The sequence below is a fragment of the Ananas comosus genome, linkage group 5 (genome assembly GCF_001540865.1).
Source record: "Ananas comosus cultivar F153 linkage group 5, ASM154086v1, whole genome shotgun sequence".
Classification (NCBI taxonomy): Eukaryota; Viridiplantae; Streptophyta; class Magnoliopsida; order Poales; family Bromeliaceae; genus Ananas; species Ananas comosus.
This window is the reverse complement of record NC_033625.1, coordinates 224,797-251,827: the sequence shown is the minus strand read 5'-3', so window position 1 is coordinate 251,827 and position 27,031 is coordinate 224,797. Positions and strand designations below refer to the sequence as shown.

Here is a 27,031-nt window from a genome sequence, read left to right as displayed (position 1 = left end):
AATATATATATATATATATATATATATATATATTATTGCAATAGCTAATAATAATTATTAATTATGGACACGAGGGACGTTCGCGCTAGTAAAATTTAGAGACTACGTATACCATTAAAAGTGAAAGTGTTATACTGACTCGTTTTTAGAAAAAGAATTCTTACTGTAGATAATCTCCTTAAGAGATGATGGATTAGCAACACAATCTCTGTGCTGTGTGGAACGGAAGAGAAAACTGTTGACCACTTATTTACTTGGTGTATGTTCTATAGATTTCTTATGATAATGGCCTTAAAAAATATTCAATCAAGAAATTTTGGGCGATGAAGTGACTTGGGTATAGGATAGATAGTTAAGTAGAAAGGGTCATTACCCCTAAGGTCCGTACCAATCAGTTTAATAGTTTGTTGGTGAACTATTTGGGAGGTCCGGAATGGTGCAAGCTTCAGAGTGACCAAGCCAGACCTTTTTTAGAAATTTACAAGATTAGACATTGAGACGTGTATTGTCTCACCCATATTACTTAATTTATTATTTTAATAAATAAATCGAATAACGTGCTTTTTTTTAAAAAAAAAATAATTATTTAAATGGACTGCAAAATTAAAATTATTCAACAATGTAGGGAGGGGAGGGAATTCGCCCCCCCCCCCCCCCTAATTATTTAAATTGACTGCAAAATTAAAATTATTCAACAATATCCCGGAGATTTTCTACGCCTACAAAGAGTTAAAAACCAGCGCTTTTTCTTTTTCTTCTTTTTTTTTTTTTTTTTAACCACACCTGCCACTGTAAAAGTGACACACTGTACCAGCGCGTTGACGCTTGACAGGGAAGATGAGTAGCAATCCGGTAAATAAAGGCAATACCGAGGGGCATTTTCGGACAGATACAGCGCAGCTCCACTTGGAAACGCATGCCCTCAGTGCCCCGACCGACGCCCGAGTCACCGATTACCGGCCATTCCCGGTAACCATCCGTGACAGCCTGTAGAGAGAGCGACCGCGGAAAGCGACGCCGACGCGGACGCCCACAAGGGTTCGCTCCTCATCGGACGGATCATATTTCATCCACTGTCCATCCAACGGCTCGATGGGGATAACGGAGTGTTCTCCCCAGTCGTGTGGGGTTCGGAGTAACCGGTGAATCCCGGTAATAAAATATTATCTCATTTCGTGACAAGTTTTCTTTTTTTCTTTTTGAGCAGCACAGAAAATGACGAGAAGGGCAAAACAGGGGAAGGTAATCCCAAAGAAATAGAGAGAGAGAGAGAGAGAGAGAGAGAGAGAGGAGTAGAGAAGAAGAAGAAGAAGAAGAGGAAGAGGAGAGGGGGAGAGAGAGAGAAGGGGAGAGGAGTGAGAGAGATTGGATGGGAGGAGAGTTCCCATCAAATCTGTAGACCCCGATCTCCAATGAGCTGAATCGATCTTTGTTTCCATCTACATTCCCTTTCCTTTGCTGGAGGAGTGAGAGAGACCTCACCTAGTTGTCGAGAGCTTTGGGTAAAGCCATGGCGGCCAATGCAGGAATGGTCGCGGGATCGCACAACAGGAACGAGTTCGTCATGATTCGCCACGAAGGAGAAAACGCGGTGAGTCGTTGGGGATTTGATCCTTTTCGTTTTTCTTTTTCTTCCCTCCCCCCCGCTTTTTGATGCATCTGTGCCGCTTCTACTAAATGATGGATCTGTGAGTGGTCACATGCTGGATCACAGTTCGATCCGATTTGATCTGGAATAGATCTGTGAAAAGGTTCCATTCTTTTTTTTTGGGGGGGGTGTACTGCTTTATATTATCAATATATCAAAGTTTAATAGTATGATTTTATAAGCTGCAATTAGGTCTTCAAATGATTTTATTTTAATATCCTGAGTTTTTCAATTGATTAGAAAGATTTTTGCGAAAATTTCTGCTTGCAGTAGAAGTAAATCTAGCTGAGATCTAGCAATCGCAAACAACATAATGCACAGATCGGGGACTGTATCGACACCTTCACGTAATTAGCATTATCCCTTCTTATATTCTTCCAAAATTCACGAGAATTTTGAAAGATTCAGACTGACTAGCTTCAGTTCACTATTCAATTCCACTTTAACTGTTGAAAGTAAACAAGGTTTCATTGATCTACTCAATCAGCACAGTTTGTGTCGGACTATTCAAAGTAAGCCTACTTATGCTGCTCGATAGAAGTGGGATAGGTTGCTGCATTGGATCATTTTCTTGTTGCTGATGTACACTATTTTTATGGTTTTTGATGTTTCTGTTACAGCCAAATTACAAGTCGTAATTTAGGCCGTCGGTGATCAGATCTACTGAATTGTTGATTTTTTTGATAATTCACACAACTTTCCGCGTACAGACTTCATTATTACAAACTGCTCTGTCAGAATCCTTTGATTTGCTCCTCATCATCTCTTTTATTCCATGTCCTTTTCTCTTTAATGGTCCGTGCTCGGTTCATTTCTATTTTGCTTATGCTTGTTCTTGTTGGTAATACAGCCCAAGGCGCTGAAAAATGTGAATAGCCAAGTGTGTCAGATATGCGGTGACACTGTAGGCCTTTCAGCTACAGGCGACGTTTTTGTTGCTTGCAATGAGTGCGCCTTTCCAGTTTGCCGGCCTTGTTATGAGTACGAACGCAAGGATGGGAATCAGTGTTGCCCTCAATGCAAGACTAGGTACAAGAGACAAAAAGGTCAGCTATTTCCATTGTGCAACTTGAAACTTTTTTAGTTTATTTATATAAATCGCTTTGAAGAGCAAGATATTTAAGATTTAGTATACTTGTTATGGATGGAATTTTCAGGTAGTCCTCGAGTTGAAGGAGATGAAGAGGAGGAAGATGTGGATGATTTGGACAATGAGTTCAGCTATAAGCAAGGCAATGGCAAGGGAGTGCAACAGTGGCAACTCCAAGGCCAGGGGGAGGATGCTGATTTATCATCATCTTCTCGACATGAGCCTCACCGAATTCCCCGTTTGACCAGTGGGCAGCAGGTGAGATTGATTAGTTTGAAGATATTTATACCTTGCAAAATGGAATTGTGATGTACATGTTTCAAAAACTTAGTTTGCCTATAAAAAATGCTCCCTTTTGAAAAATCTTATGATCTTGGCATCAGCATTCCCGTGTTGGCATGGACATTCGTGTATAGAATGGTCTAAAATGGGATTTTGTTATGATTATGTTTCCGACCAAATCAAATCGTATAGCTTTTATCCTGCAGATTCTGAAAATTCGACTTTTCATTTCGTCCTGGAGATTCTGAAATTTTGACTTTTCATGTAGAATAATTGTGTACACTACTTGTTTACTCACAGATTTAGTATCATCTGACAGTTTAATTCTTTTTTCTGGGGCTTGGGTGATTAATTCGGTTTTTGCATTAATTTTTGGTCCTTCAAATATAATATTCTTTAGTTACTAATATTTAATATTTCCAGATTTCTGGGGAAATACCTGGTGCTAGTCCTGATCGCCACTCTATTCGAAGTCCATCCTCGGGCTACATTGATCCCAGCATGCCAGGTAAGTTTCCATTATTCTTCTTGGTAAAGGTTTTGCGATCCAATTATTGTTGAAACTAGTTTCCTTATCTCTAACTTTTCTGATGTCATAATTGTAGTTCCTGTAAGAATTGTGGACCCTTCAAAGGACTTGAATTCGTATGGGCTCAATAGTGTTGACTGGAAGGAAAGAGTTGAAGGTTGGAAACTTAAACAGGACAAAAATATGATGCAAATGACTCATAAATACACGGAAGGTAAAGGAGGAGATATTGAAGGAACTGGCTCAACTGGTGAAGAACAGCAAATGTATGTATTCACAGATTTTCTCCATGGTGTTTCTATTCCAGTTTTTGTTTCATAAATTTGGTCTGATGAGTTGGATTTATCACATGAAGGCTAGTTACTTAGATTCTGTGCAGACTTAAGATTTAACTCTCTCTCTCGCTCTCCTCAACCTTAACACAGATACAATGATGGTCTGGTTCATGTCAGGAAATATCTCTGATGGCCCTAGTCCTTATCTTTGTATTCCAGGCTTTTCAACTTATCCTGATTGTTGATCAAGCATTTATTCAAATATGATTTTGACGTTCATCTTCAAATATAGTTTGCAATTGAAATAGAAATCTGGTTATGAAAAATGGATCATAAACAAGTGTGTTTCACAAAATTATTGCAACATTTCTATAGCTAATACTTCCATATATATTTTTTTTTGCAGGGCTGATGATGCTCGTCAACCTTTGAGCCGCATAATTCCCATTCCATCCAACCAACTAAATCTTTACCGCATTGTGATCATTCTCCGTCTTATCATCTTGTGTTTCTTCTTCCAGTATCGTGTAACTCATCCAGTGTCTGATGCTTATGGATTGTGGTTAACATCCGTTATATGTGAGATTTGGTTTGCTATATCTTGGCTTCTCGATCAATTCCCAAAGTGGTCTCCCATCAACCGCGAAACCTACCTGGACCGCCTAGCATTAAGGTTAAATTATTCAAAGTGTTGCCCTTCTCTATCATAATATTGCTTTGCAAAACATGTTTGCACACCTTTCTAACTATTGGTTATTTACAATTTGTAAAAAGGTCCTTGAACTGTAAATTTTTTGACTTTCAAACCCTCATCTATCTGTTGTTTGATTTTAGAATGTTATGTAAGTTCTGTTAGAACTTTCGGTTTCTTTATAGAAGATACTGAATATTCCGTCAAAAAGTTACAAAAACCTTTTAAGTTCTGGCGGGATTTTCTGACACCAAACAATACATTAGTTGGGTGTTCAAACCCAAGAAACCGAAGTTCATGGACTTATTTCCAAATGACTAAAAAGTTGAGGGTGTCTGTGACCTATCAATTCAAAGCAAGCTAGATTTTTGGTATTCGCCATGTACTCATATTTCCATTTCTATTCTTCAACAGGTATGATAGGGATGGAGAACCATCACAGCTAGCTCCAATCGATATTTTTGTCAGTACAGTGGATCCTCTCAAGGAACCTCCTCTTGTAACGGCCAACACTGTGCTCTCTATTCTCGCTGTGGACTATCCTGTAGACAAAGTGTCGTGCTATGTCTCTGATGATGGGTCCGCAATGTTGACTTTTGAAGCCCTCTCGGAGACTGCAGAGTTCGCAAGGAAGTGGGTGCCCTTTTGCAAGAAGCACAGCATCGAACCGAGGGCTCCGGAATTTTATTTTGCTCAAAAGATTGATTACTTGAAAGATAAAATCCAACCTTCATTTGTGAAAGAACGCCGTGCAATGAAGGTAAGTGTGTATGTGGTTTGTTTTTATTATATTGGTACCCTCATGCTTTTGGAGTCCAATATTTGTTAAGTTTTAATCATGTTTTTTTCAGAGGGAGTATGAAGAATTCAAGGTACGAATTAATGCTCTAGTTGCCAAAGCACAAAAAACCCCAGAGGAAGGTTGGACAATGCAAGATGGCACTCCTTGGCCTGGAAATAACCCAAGAGATCACCCTGGCATGATCCAGGTATAACATACTGCCCATAACTCTATACTTTTTGCAGGTTATTTAATTTGTACTTCTTTTTTAATGTGACTTGAAATGCAGGTCTTCTTAGGGCACAGTGGTGGGCTTGATACAGATGGTAATGAGCTGCCTCGCCTTGTATATGTTTCTCGTGAGAAGAGGCCAGGTTTCCAGCATCACAAGAAAGCCGGTGCAATGAATGCTTTGGTTCGTACATTGTGCACAATTTTCTGGTTTATTTAATAAATAACAACAGGCGCAATACTATGCAAATTCTCTTTGTATTCTTATAAATCTTTTTTTCTCCACTGGACAGATTCGAGTGTCTGCTGTCCTAACAAATGGTGCCTACCTTCTAAATGTGGATTGTGATCACTACTTCAATAACAGCAAAGCTCTTAGGGAGGCCATGTGTTTTATGATGGACCCTGCACTGGGAAAGAAGACATGTTATGTTCAGTTTCCTCAAAGATTTGATGGCATTGACCTGCACGATCGATATGCCAATCGCAACATCGTCTTTTTTGATGTCAGAACTTAATAATATGTGCAAACTAGTTGTTCTTATCAATGCCATTATAAGTTCTGAGCGGTATTTTTTTTTGCAGATAAACTTGAAAGGTTTAGACGGCATTCAGGGTCCTGTGTACGTCGGGACAGGATGCTGCTTTAACAGGCAAGCGCTATATGGTTATGATCCTGTGCTGAGTGAGGCTGATTTGGAACCTAATATCATCGTTAAGAGCTGTTGTGGTCAAAGGAAGAAGGGAAAGGGTGGAAACAAGAGTTACATTGATAAGAAGCGGGCTGTGAAGAGAACTGAATCCACCATTCCCATCTTCAATATGGAAGACATGGAGGAAGGTGTTGAAGGTACGGGTTGAATCCACCAATCTGGACAGCCATGCTTTTATTTCATATGCTGATTAGCAATAGCTTCTTTTACCATTACTTTTAAGGTGTCAAGTTTCTTCCTTGTCGATAATGCATTTTATTCTGCAGCATATGAAGACGAGCGGTCTTTGCTCATGTCTCAGAAGAGTTTGGAGAAACGATTTGGTCAGTCTCCCATCTTTATTGCATCCACCTTCGTGGAGCAAGGAGGTATACCACCATCAACAAATCCAGCTTCTCTGCTAAAAGAAGCCATCCATGTTATTAGCTGTGGTTACGAGGACAAGACCGAGTGGGGAAAAGAGGTTAGCTATAGTTAGCCCATAGCTGGTATATTTGTTTTCAATATGCACAACAAGAATTGTCATTTGAAACTTTTTCCCAATTTTCTTCTTTAGATTGGCTGGATATATGGTTCGGTTACTGAGGATATCCTTACTGGTTTTAAGATGCACGCACGGGGATGGATATCGATTTACTGCATGCCCCCTCGCCCTGCATTCAAGGGTTCCGCTCCGATCAATCTTTCAGATCGTCTCAACCAAGTGCTTCGATGGGCCTTGGGGTCGGTTGAAATTTTACTTAGTAGACATTGCCCCATTTGGTATGGTTACAGTGGGAGGTTGAAGCTTTTGGAAAGGCTTGCGTACATTAATACAATAGTTTATCCAATCACCTCTCTCCCTCTGATTGCCTATTGTGTGCTACCAGCTATCTGTCTTCTAACTGGAAAATTCATTATTCCAGAGGCAAGTATTAAAGCATCTAAAAAACATTCTTGTGCTGCATGTGTTCTTGGAATGATTGACTTGTTTAACTTTACTAAATGATGATTCACAAAGTTTCAATTCATAATTATTCACCTAAGTGCATCCATGATTACTAGGGCATAAATTTTATCCCACTTGTCCGCTATTCGCTTGTTAATATCTTTTTGTAGTCCAACTTTAGGCAGTATAAAAGTGACCACCGTCCTAAATTGTGCTTCTTTGGGTTATATCTAATTACCTTTTACAGTTACTTTCATAAGAACCTTGATGAATTGCTATTGATGTAATGCAACAAGATTCTCATGCATGCACACGTTGATAGAATATTATAAAGAAATTACAAACGAGTTTCCTGCTTATATTCTTTATATTTTTCTAATAAAATTGTTCTCTTTGCAGATAAGCAACTACGCAGGAATTTGGTTCATTCTTCTCTTCATTTCTATCTTCGCTACTGGCATTTTAGAGCTTAGATGGAGTGGTGTAGGGATTGAGGACTGGTGGAGGAACGAGCAATTCTGGGTGATCGGTGGAACATCAGCACATCTCTTCGCTGTATTCCAGGGCCTTCTTAAGGTACTAGCCGGGATTGACACTAACTTCACTGTGACGTCAAAAGCATCAGATGATGATGGTGATTTCGCTGAACTATATATTTTCAAATGGACCAGTCTCATCATTCCTCCGACCACTGTCTTAGTAATAAACTTAGTTGGTATAGTTGCGGGGGTCTCGTATGCGATCAACAGTGGCTACCAATCTTGGGGCCCTCTTTTTGGGAAGCTATTTTTCGCGATTTGGGTGATTGTCCATCTCTACCCCTTCCTCAAAGGTCTTTTGGGCCGACAGAACCGTACCCCGACCATTGTTATTGTTTGGTCCATACTACTAGCGTCCATCTTCTCATTGCTTTGGGTGCGTATCGATCCTTTCACCTCTCCATCCCAGAAGGCCGCAACGATGGGCCAGTGCGGTGTGAATTGCTGATTCTTATTAAGACTTATTTTCCAAGGAAGGTTTGTTTCTCCAGGCCGTAGTGTAGATACTGAAGTATCTTATTGGAAAAGTGAGAGTTTGGTATGCATGCTTGTTTCTCCTTGGTGTTGTTGCCATCATAAGTGCAGTAGTGAAGGTGTTACAAAATGTGGGCGTCCAGATCTTTATTTATTTATTTTTCTTTATAGAAAACATGTAATGGCGTTTACTTGTCAAGTTTATGCATGTTATTTATGTAAACTAACGGTAATAATTATATGTTTATGTATGAGACCATCCAACTTGCTGTATCTCTCATTGCCAATCTGAGAAACTTCATGTTGGAAGTGGGTAGCTGAGTTTCTTTATAAACCAAATACCAGTGAACATAACATGTTATTTGCTCGCACTGACTTGTTCGCCAAAGCTTAGATAATATATACTTTCGGCGAGCTCAGAATATGGAAATTCTATTTTAAGTTTGAATAGACTAGCACAAATTTCACAAATTTGATAGCTTATTTGATTCTCCGTGTTGCTACTCATGGTGATTTATATTCAGTTGGTTGTAAATCATAAAATTGCTTCAAAAACTTTTCTGTCGTTTGATACAGATCATATGGATCATGTTAGAACTTCATGTTAGAAACTTCAGAATCTTCATATTAGAAACCTCTCTGGATATCTTATTCCTTACTTCTTTGGATTCATTGATATTTCTTGGAAAAGTTTGACCAGTCAATCACCTTGTGCCTAGTGGACTTAATTGGAGCAATTTAAATCTACAGACATAAAGCGAAGAGTTTATGTTGACGGGGGGTCTAAATTGCTAATATGGCCTAGGTTGAATAATCCACTGACGAATTGGTCTTAACAGTGGCTATCGTGCTGCCGTGTCAGAATTATGACATTTTTTAACTTTTGTTTAATTTGAAAAAACGAACATAGAATTCATGACTTGTAAGCATGTATTGTGAGAAAATGACGGTCATTGCGAAGACTATATATAGCTTCCTGGTCTTAATTTTTCTGGATGTTCTGCAGTGTCACTGTTCTGAAGATATGCTGCGAAGATTGTATGTTTTTTTTTTTTTTTTTTTTTTTTTTTTTTTTTTGACTTGGGTTGTGAAGAATTAACACGATATAGTAGACAATATCAAAAGCCTAGATATAGCAAGCCTTACTGTGTGTTCTATATTGCTTTAGGTGTTGGATATGTATGCACTCATATTTGTTTGTCCATGCTTGGCAGAATTTTTTTTTTATTTTTATTTTTTTTTTTTTTTTTGAGAGAGAGAGAAAGGAAACTTAGTTCGTTTTATTTAGAAATAAATTTAACTGAGAATATGAAACAACTAGATTTTAAATTTAGAATCTCGAATATCGATCATCAGTCTTTTGCTGCTACTCATGTTAGACTTGCTACTCATATTAGAAACGGCCGGTTGGCAGAAGAAATGTTGAAATGCAAATGAAAAGAAAATTAACCTTCTGCTAAAATAAATTACTCTAGAATGTTGCTGATAAAGTGGATGATAGGACCTTTTCGTATGGTCTCGAACCACTCTGGTATGCAGTTAGAGGGACCAAAAGAGAGAGAATCTGGATCTGAAACTCACCGTATTCGGCCATCATAACATTATTCACCATTAGCAGTTCAATAATGGATTCCACCGACCTTTTGGTTACCGTTGGAAAGATTTTAAGCAGAAAAAGCTGTGAGAGTTTCTATCTAAGCACCGCTTCTGTATAAACTCTAGCCGTTTTAAACAGGGCCTTAATTAGCGTGCAGAATGAAATTGCCGCAATATTTTTACGATTAATAATAGCATCTTATAACTGGTGGCCGGTAGATCATAGATTCTATTTATTGCTCTAATCTTCGAAATGTGTTGGTCTTCGTTTTGTGATCACAAAAAGGCATCAACTGCGACAGTTTGGCTCTCTCCCCTTCTTCTTGTCTTTCTCATTTTTAGGATAAGCTTTTTCACGGATGAAATGAGAGTGGCGGAAACATAAGTGCGCTGGCGTGTGCCTCAGTATTGGTTGAGATCGATGGGAATTCTAAATCAAGTCACTTTGGATTGCCCCCTCAAACCATCGATGGGAATTCTAAATCAAGTCACTTTGGATTGCCCCCTCAAACCAGTCATGATGTCTTTCTTATATTAGCCTCTTTAATTGCAAGGGCAATTTATGCATGGTAATTGAAGAAAAACTCATATAGCCTTTTTCCTTTAATTTGATCTACTATACATATTTTTTCAAAAAAATACTATCTCTGTACACTCTTTACACCTAAGAATTCGAAAATTGATAAATCCTCTTGGGTTTTAGTGAAAAGCAAACAAATAAAATAAAATAAGTGGGTTAATAAGGACTACAAGAGATATATAGATGTAAACTTAATACTTATGAATAGGGTGTATGGATAGCATCATCATTATTATTATTATTATTTTGGAGTTGTAACTAACAATATAGATTATGATTTAAATTCTTATTTTACTGATAGTAGTATCAATTATTTTCTCTCTTACCGGATGGAAATAAAAAAAGGGGAAAAAAAAAAGAAAAAGCACGCACTGAGAGAAATATATAGGATGAGAAAAAACTAACTTTTCTTCTCTCTTCTATTCTCTTCATCCCGCAAAATATTTATCGCCCAATATTTAAGTTTTACTTCTTTAACATTTATATAATAAGTTAATTAATAATTTATGTGTAATTATGAATCATTTTCTATAAAATTGTTTGATCTTTCCATTGGGCAGTACAAAGAAAAAAGGATCAAATTATATCCAATCCAAGTCAACTAGACCCAACGATTGTGATCTTTTGAACAATTCAAACCAATTGCATGGAAAGAAATTATTATTATTATTATTGTTGTTGTTGTTGTTGTTATTTATTTTTCCACAGCACACTTTATGACTAGCTTGTTCGATCTCCAGTTAAAAAAATAGACTAGAGAGAGGAATATTTGTTGTGATCCTGATTGTCCCTTTGCTAGTTGTTAGATGTTAGTTGCTGCCACCCTTGTTAAATGTTAATTCCCACCTTCCCCGTCCATTTTGCTGTCCCCTCCCCCCTTCCCCCTTTTCTCACTATCCGACGACTCATCCCTTCTAATCCCCACCAATGACCACTGACCACTGACCCTCAATCTCTCTCTCTCTCTCTCTCTTCCTTTTCACTTTCCAGTTTCCCCACCCTTTCACCTTTCTCAATGGTTTAGGTTACATACACACACACACACACACTCTCTCTCTCTCTCTCTCTCTCTCTCAAATGTTGGATAGCACAAAGTACAAACAGAAGCAACTACTGGAGAAGGTAGGATGTACTAATAGAGCTAGAATACTCTCAAAAGCACCATAAAGATGATGTTTTGAATTTTTAGTTATTGAATGAAAAAAATGTGAGATTGAGATGATGGTGATAGCTAGTGGTAAATGTAATAGTGTTTGATCCAAAAGTTATTAGTAATCAAGAATTAGATCTAAGGGATAGAAACTTAGAAGCACCAAGAGGTTGGTGCTTCTAAAAGTATATATATATATAGGCCGTGGCTACTATACTATTATGAGTATTAGAGCCCTCGTACTCATAAGTTGTTTTCAATGATGGAGCTTCCGAATCGACGATCCACTCCGTTAAATATGATCTAAAGTATTTGAAACTTCTAGAAAATAAATTTTGCAAATTTTCGAAATCATAATAAGGTCCATCAAGTGGGCGTGAAATGAACGGTCAAAATTGAACGACGTCCTAAAAAATGATGATCGGATCCTTCAATTCAAGATCAGAGTTATTGATCTTTATCTATGTAGTGAATAGAATTTTCTATCAAAAATTCAATAAATTCTGATTCTTTTACACCGTTAAACTAGCAAGTATCCCATACCGACCGTTAAAAATTGTCAAATTTGTGACCTCTTGATCGTAAGGTAAATGATGTCGAAAAATTATAAAATTTGATTTCTAGAAGTTTTAAATGCTGTAAATAATGTTTAACGGTGTGGATCGTCGATTCGGAAGCTCTATCATCGAAAACAAGTTATGAGTACGAGGGCGATCGTACTCATAATAGTATAGTAGCCGGACCCTATATATATATATATGCACTATACCTCAATTCTTAAAATTATGTTTGGATGCCAAAAATAAAATATCTTTATTTGGATTTTTTTTTTCTAATATGATTGAAAATTAGAGTTCAAATTTATAGCCCGGAGGGTTTTGATCATCTCATGCATTTACAAGGCTATTTAACTTATTTTTAAAAAAATAATCTAAAGGTCGCATATCATATCTGTTTTAGACATCTGATTGAGGAAAATAAGAAGAACATATCAATCCAAACAGGATAGTAAGTTTTGAAGAGGACCTCGCAATATATCATTTTGTATAGCAAAGTTTTGTTATTTTGATTTAAGTTTTATTTTTTTCCCCTTTGATTGAGTTTATAGAGTTTGTTTAAATTAATTAATTGCTCTGAAATTAAGCTAACCACCCTTCATCATTTAATCAAATCCAAGTTGGTTCCTTCAGCTAGCTGATTAGTATTTCGACATTTTGAAAGTAAAATTTAGTTTTTAAAATATCTCAATTTCGATTCGTAGATCGTAATAAAATAAGATCAAACCAAACCACTTGCTCCGACGGATTAAATACAATATCACAGGATAAAAATTGTACTAATTTTTACAATCAAAATGTCAAATTCTTTAAAAATAGAGAGTAAACTTTCAGGAATATTTAGTTTTTAAAATATTTCAATTTCGATTCGTAGATCGTAATAAAATAAGATCAAACCAAACCACTTGCTCCGACGGATTAAATACAATATCATAAGATAAAAATTGTACTAATTTTCACAATCCAAATGTCAAATTTTTTAAAAATAGAGAGTAAACTTTCAGGAATATTTTTTATCTCCAAAAGATTTTTTTTTTTTTTTTTTGAGATGGATAGCACGCTACTCGCTTTGTTTATTTTATTTAGAGATAAACTTAGCTGGAAATGTGAATCAACTAAGATTCGAAGTTGAGTCTCGGATACCAACCACCAAGCTTTTTGCCACTTCCTCTAGGGACGGTTGGGAAAAAGATGCTTCTTGGGAGAGAGAGTTAAGCTTAGTTTGGTATTGAGGTCAATCTAACGCTATTAAATAGAATAGAGTTAAGAAAAATATATAAGGATATATTTCAGCGTTCTCCGATGGGACCGTAAAAAATATATCGTAACCGACTAACCACAATATACGGAACGCAATATTACGTACGAAAACAAACAGGATATTTTTTTATCGCCGTTTCTCACCGTACTTAACGCAATCTCCTCGCAATTCCAAACGAAGCCGTAGAAGTGTTTTACAATTCCTCCATTTTTCTCTCAGTTGTGACTGGGTGGTTTCTTAACCAATTAAGAAAACCACCACTTAATGGGTCAAATCAAATTTACTCATCATGGGCGATCCGAAATCGGATAAAAAACCAACACAAAATTAATCATTAAATCGACCAAATTTCTCAACTAAAAGAATGATCACCAGGTGACAAATTTTAGAAATAGTTGAGCTGCTAAGGGGTTCATTTGGAAGAGAGCCACAGCTGAGGGACTCCTCGGACATTTTGATTAGCCATCGGAGCCTAGTTATGCGTTGTGAGCTCATCACGACCGTCAAATCTGTATAATAAATAAATCACAGAAAGAAAGAAAGGAAGGAAGAAAGAAAGAAAGAAAGAAAGAAAGAAAGAGGGGGTGCATAATCAATCAACAGACAGGCCACGTATCCTCCAATATAGTCTTATTACGTGGGGTTCTACGCGGGGCCCATCTCCTGGAATTTCATTGGCCCTCAAGTGGAGGCCGAAAGGGGCAACTGAGGCCGATGTGGGCCCCCACAAGTGGGCCCACTGAGATATTAATGCGGGAGCGGGAGCGGGCGGAGTCGGAGCGGTGGCGTTTCATTTCATTTCACATTTCCGCTTCTTTCCTCATCAAATTAATACTAATAAGTAAAAGCCGCTACCACCTTTCTCTCTCTCTCTCTCTCTCTCCTTTATTGTTTCCTCTCTTTCTGTCAACCCTCTCCATTCCCCATTTGCAAGGGAAGAGAGAGAGAGAGAGAGAGAGAGAGAGAGAGAGAGAGGGAGAGAGGGAGAGGTAGAGGGGAGTTGAGGGTTTCGGTGCCCAGCATTTAGCCTCTTAAAAGAGCTCGTTTTGGGATCTTATTTAATTTGGTGGAGGGTTAATAATTAATGTCTCTTGTTTGAGATGGGTTATTTCTCCGCCCCCACTCCACCCGCCTGTTAGCTCCGAGATCTCGTGTTTGAGGTGTCGGATGCTGTAATTTCTCTTTTTCATCGTATGAGTCATGCATGTAAAGGTGTCATCTTTGGTCGTCTGAGTTGGGTTTTTTAGTGTTTTTCCAGAGATCGGGTGCCTGTCGGTGTTGACGTTCTATTATTATATCACTCTGCTGGGCTGGGTATAGTTTGATATGAGGGGAGCACTTTCCCTTGTAGTTTTTGATCGGTGGGAGCTTCTTTATTTTTGATGATTGAGGCTGAAGCGACGAGCATTTGAAGGGAATTTCTCAGTGGATTAGGAATGGAGGGAAGGAATCATCCTCCTTTGGTAAGTTCTATTTTTTTTTTTTTTTAATAATGTTTCCATGATTCTTTTACCAAAGTATGAGGTACTTTTTTTGGTGATCATAATGTCATATTCAGTCTTCAACCCTTCTTTTTCAAAAAAAAAAAAAAAAAAATTATGCATGTTTTCTTTTTCAAAGATAAAAAATTTTCTAATTGAAGTTGATTTGATGCTATGTTCCTCTTGAAAGTTACTTCCTTTTCATGTTGGGATTGGAGTAGATAGGTGCATTCCTTAGTTACTTGTCCAACGTTCTTTTTTTCGTTTTATTTAATCTGGTGGAGCAAGTATTGTGGTATTGATTTAGGTTGTTACTTATCTGGATTAACATGTCCAAATTGGTAGAAAACTATGGAATGGATGGTTAAAACATGACCTTTATGGATGTTATTCAAGCACAATTTACTTGTGCATATATATATATATATATTTTAAAATGGACAGATTCTGAAAATTTCTAAGGAAGTAAACAACTGATTAATAAGCTGGGTCAATTACAATTGTAAACTGGTGGAAACTTAGACTTCTCTTAGCCACTGTGCTCGGTGAATCGACATGTTGAAACTTATAATCTCTCTAGCTTTGCACTTGCATATCCCTGCATTATCGGAGCGGCTCCTTGGAGTTACGAGATGCTTGCACCTTCTGCTTACTGTTGTTTCCTCTTGATGCTTCATAGCCCTAAACCATCAGGAGAATCAAAATATACCATTAGTTCGTCGTTCAACCCTCTACTTATATTATGTGCTTGAGATGCTTTATCAGTGAGTTCCTCAATATAACTCGTAAGCTATCTTGACCGTCTATTTAATATACTTTGACTTATGCAGGTCGATAGCTCGGCATGCCTTTGCAGAGTAGACGCGGGCCTAAAAACGGTCGCCGGGGCCAAGAAGTACGTGCCGGGATCCAAACTCTGTGTTCAACCGAACCTCAGAGCATCTATCCATCCCTCGAGACCCAAGTCCCAACGGTCTGATCGGAGCTGCTCCCAATCCCCTCTCCTTCCGGGCCTCCCCGATGACCTTGCTATCGCCTGCGTAATCCGCGTCCCACGAGCCGACCACTGCAAATTACGGCTCGTCTGCAGGCGATGGTGCCGCCTTTTGGCTGGAAACTACTTCTACGCCCTCCGAAGAACTCTAGGGATCGCTGAGGAATGGGTATATGTAATCAAGAGAGACAAGGATGGTCGGATATCCTGGGATGCCTTTGATCCAGTGTACCAGCTCTGGCATCCCCTCCCCCCCTTACCAGCGGAGTACTCTGGAGCTCTTGGGTTTGGATGCGCCGTACTTAGTGGCTGTCATTTATACTTATTCGGGGGGAAAGATCCGCACAGGGGGTCTATGAGACGGGTCATCTTTTACAGTGCAAGGACGAACAAATGGCACCGCGCCCCTGATATGTTAAGGCGGCGGCACTTTTTCGGTTCCTGTGTGATGAACAACTGCTTATATGTGGCCGGAGGAGAGAGTGAAGGCGGTCATCGATCTTTAAAATCGGTGGAAGTATATGATCCAATCAAGAATCGCTGGTCGTTCGTATCAGATATGAGCACTGCAATGGTTCCATTCATAGGAGTGGTCTATGAAGGAAAGTGGTACTTAAAAGGGCTCGGTGATCAGCGGCAGGTCCTTAATGAGGTCTATGAGCCTGAAACAGATAGCTGGTGTTCGGTTTTCGACAGTATGGTTAGTGGGTGGAGAAACCCAAGTCTGTGTTTGAACGGCCAGCTCTACACAGTGGATTGTAGAGATGGGTGTAAGTTGAGAATTTACGACGCGCGTTCGCATTCTTGGAGCGAATTTATTGATAGTAAGCAGCATTTGGGGAGTTCTCGAGCCCTAGAAGCGGCTGCTCTCGTCCCTTTTAGAGGCAAGCTATGTATTGTGAGGAACAACATGAGTATTTCTCTTGTGGATGTTGAAACAAAAGATTGCGCAGGGAGAGGGGAACGGCGGTGGGAGACCATTGCGGGGACAGGGCAGATCAAGACGTTCGTCACGAATCTCTGGTCAAATATCGCAGAGCGCAATCGGCCCAAGAGTCACATCGTCCATTGTCAAGTTCTTCAGGCTTAGAAATAGAAAGCATGATTAAAGGGGGGAAAAAAATTATTGAGCAGGAGGTAGGACAAAGTTTTACTGTGGAGCTCCCTACTGAGGAGGGTGGTGTGGATCGGTGGATCGCAACTAACTTCATCACGGAGCTCCCCAGAAACTAGGCAGGATATGTGGTAACAAGAAATGCTTAGATGGTGTAGAAAGTTACATGTAGTATAGTGTTACTTGCCTTGCCCTGATTTTAATGTGTATAATAATGAAATGAGCCTCAGCAATTCCTCGAGGAACGAAAAATGCATTATGATGTTATTTGTGTTCCTTTCTTTTCTAATTCTGTTTTATGTGTTTTTGTTGTGCTTAACTTGCAACATCTACCTCAGCGAAAGGACGATCCTTTTTTTTCTTACCCCCTTTTTTCTCAAATTCTGAAGTACCCATCATATAAGACTGCTAATTCCTAAAAATACCAAGATCTCTTGTTAGAATTCATATTCGCTCAATGATCTGCACACCTGATTCGTTATGGGGATTTGCATTATTTGCTCTTTTCTAGTGCAAGCCCGAGACCACGAGGATCCGGTGCAGGTTGCATAGTTAAGATGAAGCTGGAGCTTGGATTGACCAGATCCAATTAAATGCATATGACAGGAGAATGATAATGTTCTTTTACTGATGACTAAAAAGATCACCCAACCATTTATCATTCCAATGGAAATGTGTAATCTACTTGCCAAGAAATTGGTGAACAATACGGTCCAATTCAACTGGGGTGCATCACGCATGCATCCATTTTCCTGCAAATCAATATATTTATATTATCATCCCATCAACTAGAAACACAATTTGTGAGAAGCTCAAAAAAATTTGAATACACTTTGGAATAACAGAAGCTGAAGTAAAACTTTAGCCGAAGCTGAGAAGCGAACAATACAACTTACGCACAAAAACAATCCAACACATCGCGATGTACCGACAAAGTCTGCAGCAAGGCGTGCACTGTTGCAGACTTGTGTGCTGAATTCGGTGGCGAGACGCCGCGTATTGCCGTCTTCGGCTTAAACCCGCAGCGAAAGCTCCATCTGTACCCATGAAAAATATTTCTCGAGGCCCGGGCCCATCTCCCAGTTAGCTACTTTGATTTTTCTTTTCGGTTTTTTTTTTTTTTAATTTCAATAAGGAATATATTATATATATAAGTATGATGACGACAAAATTTAAGGAATGCACTGATAATATTGTGTAGGAGTGCATTTCTAAGTTATTACATATCTTAATAATAATAATAATAATAAATTTTTTAAAAAATTATGTTTGATTAATGTGTTTTCAGTTTTCGAATAGAATTTTAATTTCAGAATAAAATTTAAAAACTATTAAAATATATGGCCTGATTAGTGATTCCCATCTTAAAAAATTGATTAGCAATTATTTTGAGAAAAAAAGATAAAACCTTTTTTTTTTTGAGAGAGAGATAGGTAGCACGCTACCCGCTTCATTTATTTCATTTAGAAATAAACTTAACTGAAAATATGAATCAACTATAATTCGAACTTGGATCTTGGATATCAATCACCAGTCATTTGCCACTTGCTCTAGGGACGGTAGGTAAAAAGATAAAACTATTGCAATTGCAATTTTAGAAAATAGAATAAATAGTATAATATTTATATTTTTTTTTGAAGAAAAAAATTGTGGCATACAAAATAAAAAATTAATAAAGTATAATGCAAATATATCAAATAGCTCAAATAGAGTAGTAAAATAATAATAATAATAATACGAGTTTCGCTAGAATACTGTTCGTTTATTATCAATTTATTTTCGATGATATAACTTTCAAATTGATAATCGACATTATCTAAATCATTTAAATTATTTAAAAATCAAAATTTACACTTTTTCAATATTGTTTTCTCGTCGAGAAAGTGAATAAAAAATGACCAGCTGAAAATAAATATTCTTTAAAAAATAGTGATATAATTTTTGTATTTAAAATCTACAATCTAGATCTTATTTTAAATAGCTTAAAAAAATTTAATAAAAAATTAGTTAACTTGAATTCTTTTATACAGTTAAAAAAACAAACACATTATATTAACTATAAAAATTATAAATTTTATAACTTTTTGATCGTTCGGTTAATAATATTAAAAATTAAAATATTTAATTTTTAAATAAATTTTATTATATTTAATCATATCAATCATTGAATCGAAAGCTCAATTAACGAACAGCTCTATCATCGAAAATAAATTCATAATAAATCGGAGGGTGTATTTTGGATAGTAGTCCGGTTAAGTTCATAATAATACACAAGAAAAATAAATGTTCCTATATTCCTTGAAAGGAAAAAAAAAAAAAAAAAAAAAAAAAAAAAAACACATAACTGGGAAGTGAGCGTCGGCAAATTTTGTCCGCTCCTCGTGCCCTCGACTCCGACCACACGGCGTCGACCGCCGCTCCGTCGACAGGTTCTCCATCCCATGATCCCATCCCATCTCTCTTTCTCTCTCTCTTCACCCCCCTCTCCAGCATCAGTTACTTCGATCCTATTCATTTTCTTCTTTTTTAATCGATTCAGTTGGTATTATGCTTCTTTGCATAAATCAAATACTTGTAAAATAATATTTAGTCCTATCGAAGATCTTCTCAGTTGATGCGATGCTATTTAATCTCGATATAGTTAGTTTGTGTGACTACTAGATCGATTCTTTTTTCTTTTTTGGGCAAAATAAAATGCGCCTGTTTTTCGAGTTTTATTTTTCAAAACCAACCCTCCCCAAAAGCGGAGCGTTCTCAGGTAAAACTTTCTCCTGCATATGATTTGCATAGTGATTATTTGTTCGTTGTTCAAATTATTAGAAGAAAAGGAGATACAGCAAGGAGGGATTCGGAGGCGGAGTCTTAGGTGGGAATGCTTTGGCTCTTGGCATCGAGGTTTGGCCATCTGCGGAACCACCCTGTCCTTGGTTTTCCAGGTCGCCAGGTGAATCCAATATTCCAACTTTTTCTGCCCTTCCGATTCCATGCGTACCCATTTGGAATATTTTGTTGGCTTCCTGGTGAATTTGATCCCTGATCTCCGACCGCGCTTTCAATTTTCGTTCCCGTAATCTGAACTAAGACAATCCCTGCAGCCTGTTCTGCATAACGAATTAACTGTCGATTCATTCCTCTTGTGTAACTTATAAAGCGCGCCGTGAGCACGAGCGCTATACTTTCTCTTTTCGCAGTTGAAACAACGGAGATGGAACCGAAACAAGAGTCAAACTTTACGGACGAAATTGAAATCAAGGCCGAACTTCAGGGGCCGAATTAAAACATTCAGGGTGAAAGTAAAATTGGGCCAAACTTCATAGACTATGTATGTAGAGAGAGAGAACTTAACCATTATTAATTGTAGCAGAGATGTATACACAGCCGGAACAAGAAGGCGATGGAGCTGGTAGCAAAAGGGTGGAGCGCGCTCCAGGAAGTCGATAGGGTCATCGACTATGCCGACCGCAACGATCCCCGTCTAATTCCCCTCCTTAGAGTAAGAGAACAATAACCACTCTAGCTATTGCAAGGAGAAAAAGAGAAGAACAAGAAGAGGAAAATTGTAATTCATATTCTTCGGTCTACAAGTATGAGATGCAAGCTATTCTTCATTAAGCAGTTTTGCTGACATTCCGCATGATCTTCAACTTGGTTCTCTTTTAGCTGTGTACAGAGTCAGTTGATGTTTATATTTCTTCCCTCGGCGCTAATATATTATTCTGTTGTTTGGGCCTTTTCTTTAGAATTATACTTCTCTTACTTGAGTTTTGTCTATGAGACAGTCTGCGAAGGAGAATTTTGAGTTAGCTCTCGAGGTTGACAATATGAATACTCATGCAAGATACTGGTTGGGAAGGATGCATTTCAAATATCATGTCCCTGGGGCTTGTAAGGCCATGTGGGTAGTCAATCTCTTTGAGCAGTGAGCTGATGCAGTGATGCTTCTCACGTGCTGACGTGCGCTATCTATCTGTTTACCTTGTAGTAGGAATGATTATATGTTCATTTTGCCCGAGTAGATTGCTGAAGTTCATATGTTTGCATTAACGACCTCAATCTAAAATCTTCTGCCACAACATTTGTTATTTTCTTAGGTCAGAGAGATTCAATCTCTTTCGCCAAGTAGCTCTGGCCGCACATTCCTTATTCTTGTTTTGTATGATATAGTTATGCACTTGGTCCTACTAAAGGAGCCTTCCTTATCGCTCTGTTTACTAGAAAGAAAGAAATGTGTGTGTTAACATCTTGTAGTCATTTCAATCTGCTTAGATTGTATTTCTTGATGTAGGAAGCTCGATTTGTTCTATTTATAACAATTTGATGGGAGATATATTTCCAACATGTTAGAGTCTGAGAAAACTTGGTGCACTTTAGTTGTGGGTAAAGGAACATTATAGTACAGGTGGATCTGGATGTAGGACACCTCTAGCGTTTGTTTTCTTTTGATCTTCTTAAAGTGAGTTTACTTCTGCAATCTTCTTTGGCTGTAGAAATCTTATTTCACCTAATACATTATAAATTTACATTGTTATTAGAATGGTACATAAGTACTGAATCCCTCATTTTCAGAAGCCAACTCTACCTTTTTGGTTTAAACACATTATTCGGACTTTGTGCATGATGAAGCATTTGAACAAGTGCTTATTGTTCCCAATAGTGCATAGCTTACCCTTACTAATTATTTTTTGATGTATTATTGTTTTATCGTTTCTCTTTCTTGTACATAGTGGAGCTGCTTTATTGGTGGAAGCTGCCAACATGGGTGATGCGGATGCACAATATGAACTTGGTTGTCGTCTGCGAGTTGAGGTCGGGTTATATTTAGCTAATCGTCTCATTTGCTTTTATATCTTAAATCTTCATGCCGGTATTGTGGGAAATCTAATTTCTACGCATCCTTACGAATTTTGTGAAAAAGTTCCATAGTAGCTGATGTTCTATTCCACATTATAACAACTCGTGAAGTATGTTTCTCTTCTGCTACATTTCTTTTAGTACAGCAGTAACCTGAATGTTACTTCGAGTAATGCTCTCTAATTTTTTTTTCCCCCCTGGCTTTAGAATGACTATGTTCAGTCAGATCAGCAGGCTTTCTATTACTTGGAGAAGGCAGTTGACCAGGTATGTTTCGGATCTGAATAAAGAGCATGCTTGATACTTTAAAAGATTAACCGATTGAATCTTATGCTTTAGTGTTATCTGCCTGGTTCTAGCTGCATCCAGGAGCTCTGTATCTTCTAGGTGCTGTATATTTGACTGGGGATTGTGTGAAGAGAGATGTCGCTTCGGCAACGTGGTGTTTCCATAGAGCATCAGAAAAGGTGATGACTTTAATCTCGAGCTCAACAATGTAAATTATATTGTATATTACAAGGGAGTACCTTGAGTTCTGATTGTTGAAAAATCCACCTCTCTCGATTACCTGTCTTTTTCAGTAACTCAAAAGGTTGCCATTACTAGTGCCGGTTTCCTTTAAATTGCTCGTATCAATTGATCAAAAGATCATTATAGTGCCAGCTTCCTTTAAATTGCTCATATCAGTTGATTAAAAGATCATTATCAAGAAAATTTGATTTTATTAACCAGCAAGTCTTTACAAAATATATGGAATTTCATATCAAAAATCTCGTTTTTTTTGTTTGGTATGTTGAAGGGGAAATTGCTCTTTGTCTGTACTTGGCTTTATTTAGAAGCTCTCTTTTCCTTGAAAATTGCAGGGCCATGCAGGAGCTGCAATTGCATATGGATCACTTCTTCTGAAAGGTTCATGAATAAATTACTACATAATGCCTATTTAGCCTAGAAACTGCAGTCACCTTTAGTAGAGCATATAGCGAACGGAAATGTTTGGAGCGAAATACACTTGTAAGTCCTCAAAGTAGAGGATGTTCAATTTGGATGTTTTGCTGCTTCTGCAAAGAGTTGGTGTGGGCATATGACAAATGAACTGAAAAAACACTTGCTGCAGAAGCTTTCATCGGGCCGACAGGCTCTTACGAGTTATAATTAAATCGCGGAATTGTATATGTTATTTCATTCATTCCCGTCCTTCCATCTCTTAAATGTTCTCCAATGTACTCGGAATGTGGACTGAAAATATAATACTTTCTGTTTAATACTTTTCCTCTTTTTGTAAATGATATAGGTGTAGAAGTCCCAGAAGTTATCACGAAATTCAATTCGAGTAGGAGCCCTTCTACAGGGAAGGCAAGGAAGAAAGGTCTAATGTTTAGACAGGACCCTGTGAAGTTGGCGAAGGAACAGTTTCAGATTGCTGCCCAAGCAGGGTGCGACCTTGGCTTAAAGTGGCTGAAGAGGCTCGCTGATAATGAGAAACAGGAGGTAAAGGCGATTCAGTAAAGGGCATTCGTGCCGGATTTAGAATGTTGTCGTGCTACTATTACACGGAGAAATTTTGTTGAGCACCTTGCAGCACCTGAGCCAAAGATTATTTGTGTTAAGTAGTTAAAAAAAGGTTGAAAGATTTCATTATTATGGGTTTAAAATGTATCTGCTTCGGTTGCACAAGTCGAATCGACCTAGCTTGTGATTGTCTGCTTTGGAGACTGGGCTGCAGCCTATTGAATGGAATGTAAAAGGACTGTTAACAGCTTCAAAACATTCACATAGTTTGCTTGTTCTTACTTCATTTGTCAGCCTGTACACGTATATGTACTGATGTGTTCTTTCAGTTGTCCCTTGAGGTGCAGTGGTCACTGTACTGGCTATGAAAGTTGGTCTGTCTTCGGACACATCTTAAACTATTAAGCATTGGACAGATTAGTCAGTCTGGAGTTTCTAGTTGAAATAAGATGATACTTGGAATCTTGATGCTCTGGTTTAGTCAGAGGAACTTATGCTCCAAGCTTTGAGGAGAAGTATTATAAAGATCTTAATGAAAGATTTTTTCGGCATGTTTTGGCTTTTGATCCGAGGGGAAAAAAATTTATTCGGAAGCTCTTGTCATTCTAAACTGAGACGCTTCTTTGCGTCTGATCGGTCGGCATTAGGCTGTAAAAATGGGTCAGCGTTCGCTCTGAGCGTTTTAAACGGTCGCGCTTAATTTAAAGCAAAAAAATAAAAAATCTGAGTTTCTGTACCTAACACATTCAAAGTGATCTCTGCACTGTACAAGTGATCATAAAGGATATTTTGCTGTTGTTATTTATGGCCAAGTGACCCTCCCCATCAGATCTCTTTCTCTCTCTCTCTCTCTCTCTCGCTCTCTCTCTCTCTACGCTGGTGGATCATTAGCGGTCATGTCGATTAAATGCGTACTGCAGAAAGACTTAAAAGTTTTACCTCTTGTCTGAATTGTGATTTTTTTTTTTTTTCTTACTGTTAATGCTTGGTATATTCAAAATTTATACCAGAGATTTTTTTTTCTTTTTTTCTTATTTTTTTGTTTAAATTTGATCTGAGAATCATTATTTTATAAGTGAATTATCCGCGCGATACTACGAATATAAAATATTTTAATAATAAATTTTAATTAAAATATTTATATTATTTTAATTTTTAATTATTAATTATATAAATTTAAAAATAATTTGAATAAAAATAATGTAAATTGGTTTATGTGCTATAAAATTTTTTGTAAGAATTTGTAAGTAACTAAATAATTTTATAAAGAAATATATGAGCAAAAAATTATTAAAAAATTTATAAGAAAAAAAGGTTGTTGGGGGGAGCTCGTTATTAGTCTTCAACTCTTCATAAATAGGAAAAGAAAAAGCTTCAACAAGGTTCACCACTTAAACTAAAATATAATTTAATAAATATAATCTAATCATGTAAAAATACATATGTAAAAAATATTTGATCAAATTTTGTATAAATTTTAATAAATATTTTATTTAATTAACCAAAATTAATTATAAAAAGTTAAAAACCTATAAAAATAAATTAAAAATTAAATTTGAGCCCTCTATTGCAAAGGATCTTAATAGTTGAGAGGGTCCTCACAATTTTTTTGCCAAAATATCTTTGTGCTAAAAATGTATAGAAACTTCCTAAACTTTTAATTTTTTAAGTAAGATAATTTTATCAAAAAAATTATAAATTCTGTTAAATTCATTAGTAATTTCATTAGATTTAGAATTTTAATTTTCTTTGGTCATTTTAATGTAACTAAGCATAAAAATTACAATAAGAAATAAAACTTGATTGGGTCTTAATTCAAAAAAATTATAGTTGGGGATTATCTATATATGTTTATTTACATTAAAGCAAATGATACTATTTGATGCACCAAATGTAGAAGTAAATTTTGTGCACTTTATTTTTGAAAATCTGATATAAAAATTTAAACTCTAGTAATTTTTGATATAAAGACATTTTATATAGATAGATCACATTTATAAAATTATATTTTAATTTAATAATACTAATTATAAAAAGTTAGGATTAATATATGTAATATTTATAGACCTAACTATAAAAGTTAGGATTAATATATGTAATATTTATAGACTGGGTGCAGGCAAAGTTAAGGAAGAAATCATTTCATACGTCGGGTCTATACTTGTATTTAACATCATACTGAAATTCACATTGCTGAAACTTAAGGCCTATAATATTTTGTATATAAACTTGTTATAAAATGTAAATTATATTTATTAAATTATATTTAATTTTAAATTGAAAAAATAGATTTGATGGATATTATATTTGTGTAGACCGGATGCATGCAATTTTTTTAGAGAGAGAGAGAGAGAGAGAGAGAGAGAGAGAAGAGCTTGTGTAGTCCGGGTGCATGAAATTTTTTAAAAAAAAGAGAGAAGAGTTTTAGGAGAACACTTGTCACCTCCTAAGAACTTTGAGGTGACAGAACTCTTCTTTAATGTACTAGTAACTAGTAACTAGTAACTAGTAACTAGTAATAGATAGATAATAAATTAGATATTAGATAATAAATAATAAATAATAGATAATAGATATTATTGTATTTTATTTTTGTTTTTTTGTGAGAGAGAAACCTGAGCCTCAGTATCATCCGACTTAATTATACACTGCTTGTACATGGAAATGATCCTGTCCGTCACATCACGGAGGATCACTAAAAATATCTCCTTCCCTCGTACGAATAAATTTCTCCTGCTGCATGCCATGTTGCCGGACTTTTTTTGAAACTAACCCTGTAAAATTTCATATTTGCCAAACTAACCCTGTAAAAATTTTATTTGTGAAACTAACCCTCCTCTCGCCACCTCAGCTGCCACATCAGCATATATCACAAAGACGGTGACTCGTTCACCGTCTTTCGTGTAATACTTCTTGAAGACGGTAAATGGTTAACCGTCTTCTCGAGGCGTGGACCACCGCCAGCAATTCCCCCGCCTTCTCAGCAATTCCCCGCTTAGCCCATGGTGCCCAGATAAGACGGTAAATTGACGGTTACTCGCTTACCGCCTTGTCGAAGACGGTGAATGGTTTACCGCCTATCTATCTGAAAACTTTACCATCTTTAGTACCCATAAGACGGTGATTCGTTCACCGTCTCATCTCGGCTCCACTAAACACGGTTGGTTGGACTCCTAGATAAGACGGTGAACTGTCTACCGTCTATATTACACGGTTAACGATTCACCGTCTTATGAAGACTGTGAATGGTTTACCGCCTATTATCTGAAAACTTTACCATCTGAAAACTTTACCATCTTTAGTGTAGAACTCCACCCAGCCTAATTTCGCTAAGTGCTGGACAGGGGGCTAAAACACCCATAAGACGGTGATTCGTTCACCGTCTCATCTCGGCTCCACTAAACACGATTTTTACCATCTTTAGTGTAGAACTCCACCCAGCCTAATTTCGCCAAGTGCTGGACAGGGGGCTAAAACACCCATAAGACGGTGATTCGTTCACCGTCTCATCTCGGCTCCACTAAACACGGTTGCGGTTGGTTGGATTCCTAGATAGACGGTGAACTGTCTACCGTCTTCATTACACGGTTAACGATTCACCGTCTTATGAAGACGGTGAACGGTTCACCGTCTTCAATTAGGCTAGACCAACCCCAGACCGAGCCCGATACCTCTCCCTTCCTTTTCCGCTCACGCCTCTTCTCTATCTCTCTGTCTCTCTCCTCTCCACGAGCGGCCCGACGTCGCCGCTACCAGT

The 27,031-nt window shown here is 37.4% G+C and overlaps 4 protein-coding genes across 6 annotated transcripts in view; all 4 read left to right on the top strand.

The window, feature by feature from the left end:
• The window catches only part of LOC109710890 (transcription factor HY5-like), an 18,329-nt gene extending 6,617 nt beyond the window's left edge, over positions 1–11,712 (top strand). Inside the window, exon 5 of the mRNA XM_020233683.1 lies at positions 11,694–11,712. The gene's annotated coding sequence lies outside the window, so the exon portion shown is untranslated. The remainder of the gene's footprint in view (positions 1–11,693) is intronic.
• On the top strand, positions 1,323–8,520 carry LOC109710889 (probable cellulose synthase A catalytic subunit 1 [UDP-forming]; the record flags this gene model as incomplete). Its single annotated transcript, XM_020233681.1, is given in 14 exon segments — positions 1,323–1,591; positions 2,499–2,694; positions 2,806–2,996; positions 3,444–3,528; positions 3,626–3,815; positions 4,231–4,497; positions 4,930–5,275; positions 5,367–5,504; positions 5,586–5,711; positions 5,821–6,033; positions 6,113–6,377; positions 6,507–6,703; positions 6,797–7,147; positions 7,568–8,520. Coding segments are annotated over 14 exon segments (3,234 nt in total). The 3' UTR covers positions 8,156–8,520.
• Positions 14,116–17,219, top strand: LOC109709835 (F-box/kelch-repeat protein At1g55270-like). Its single transcript, XM_020232175.1, has 2 exons — positions 14,116–14,788; positions 15,637–17,219. The coding sequence occupies exons 1-2, from the start codon at positions 14,762–14,764 to the stop codon at positions 16,888–16,890; spliced, it is 1,281 nt and encodes a 426-aa protein (XP_020087764.1). The 5' UTR covers positions 14,116–14,761; the 3' UTR covers positions 16,891–17,219.
• Positions 19,222–23,742, top strand: LOC109710670. Of its 3 annotated transcripts, none has more exons than XM_020233401.1 (9): positions 19,222–19,343; positions 19,735–19,858; positions 20,279–20,407; positions 20,694–20,809; positions 21,639–21,720; positions 21,973–22,032; positions 22,125–22,232; positions 22,629–22,674; positions 23,057–23,742. In XM_020233401.1, the coding sequence occupies exons 2-9, from the start codon at positions 19,787–19,789 to the stop codon at positions 23,269–23,271; spliced, it is 828 nt and encodes a 275-aa protein (XP_020088990.1). In that variant the 5' UTR covers positions 19,222–19,343; positions 19,735–19,786; the 3' UTR covers positions 23,272–23,742. The 3 variants fall into 3 exon arrangements, with proteins under 3 accessions (XP_020088990.1, XP_020088993.1, XP_020088991.1); XM_020233404.1 differs by having other exon boundaries at positions 19,253–19,343; positions 19,738–19,858; XM_020233402.1 differs by lacking the exon at positions 19,222–19,343 and adding an exon at positions 19,362–19,456.

Coding starts and splice junctions, on each gene's coding strand:
- LOC109709835 (XM_020232175.1), top strand. CDS start 14,762: ATGGAGGGAAGGAATCATCCTCCTTTG. Junction 14,789..15,636: donor GAAGGAATCATCCTCCTTTG/GTAAGTTCTATT, acceptor TGACTTATGCAG/GTCGATAGCTCGGCATGCCT.
- LOC109710670 (XM_020233401.1), top strand. CDS start 19,787: ATGCTTTGGCTCTTGGCATCGAGGTTTGGCCATCTGCGGAACCACCCT. Junction 21,721..21,972: donor GTTGTCGTCTGCGAGTTGAG/GTCGGGTTATAT, acceptor CCCTGGCTTTAG/AATGACTATGTTCAGTCAGA. Junction 22,033..22,124: donor TGGAGAAGGCAGTTGACCAG/GTATGTTTCGGA, acceptor GCCTGGTTCTAG/CTGCATCCAGGAGCTCTGTA.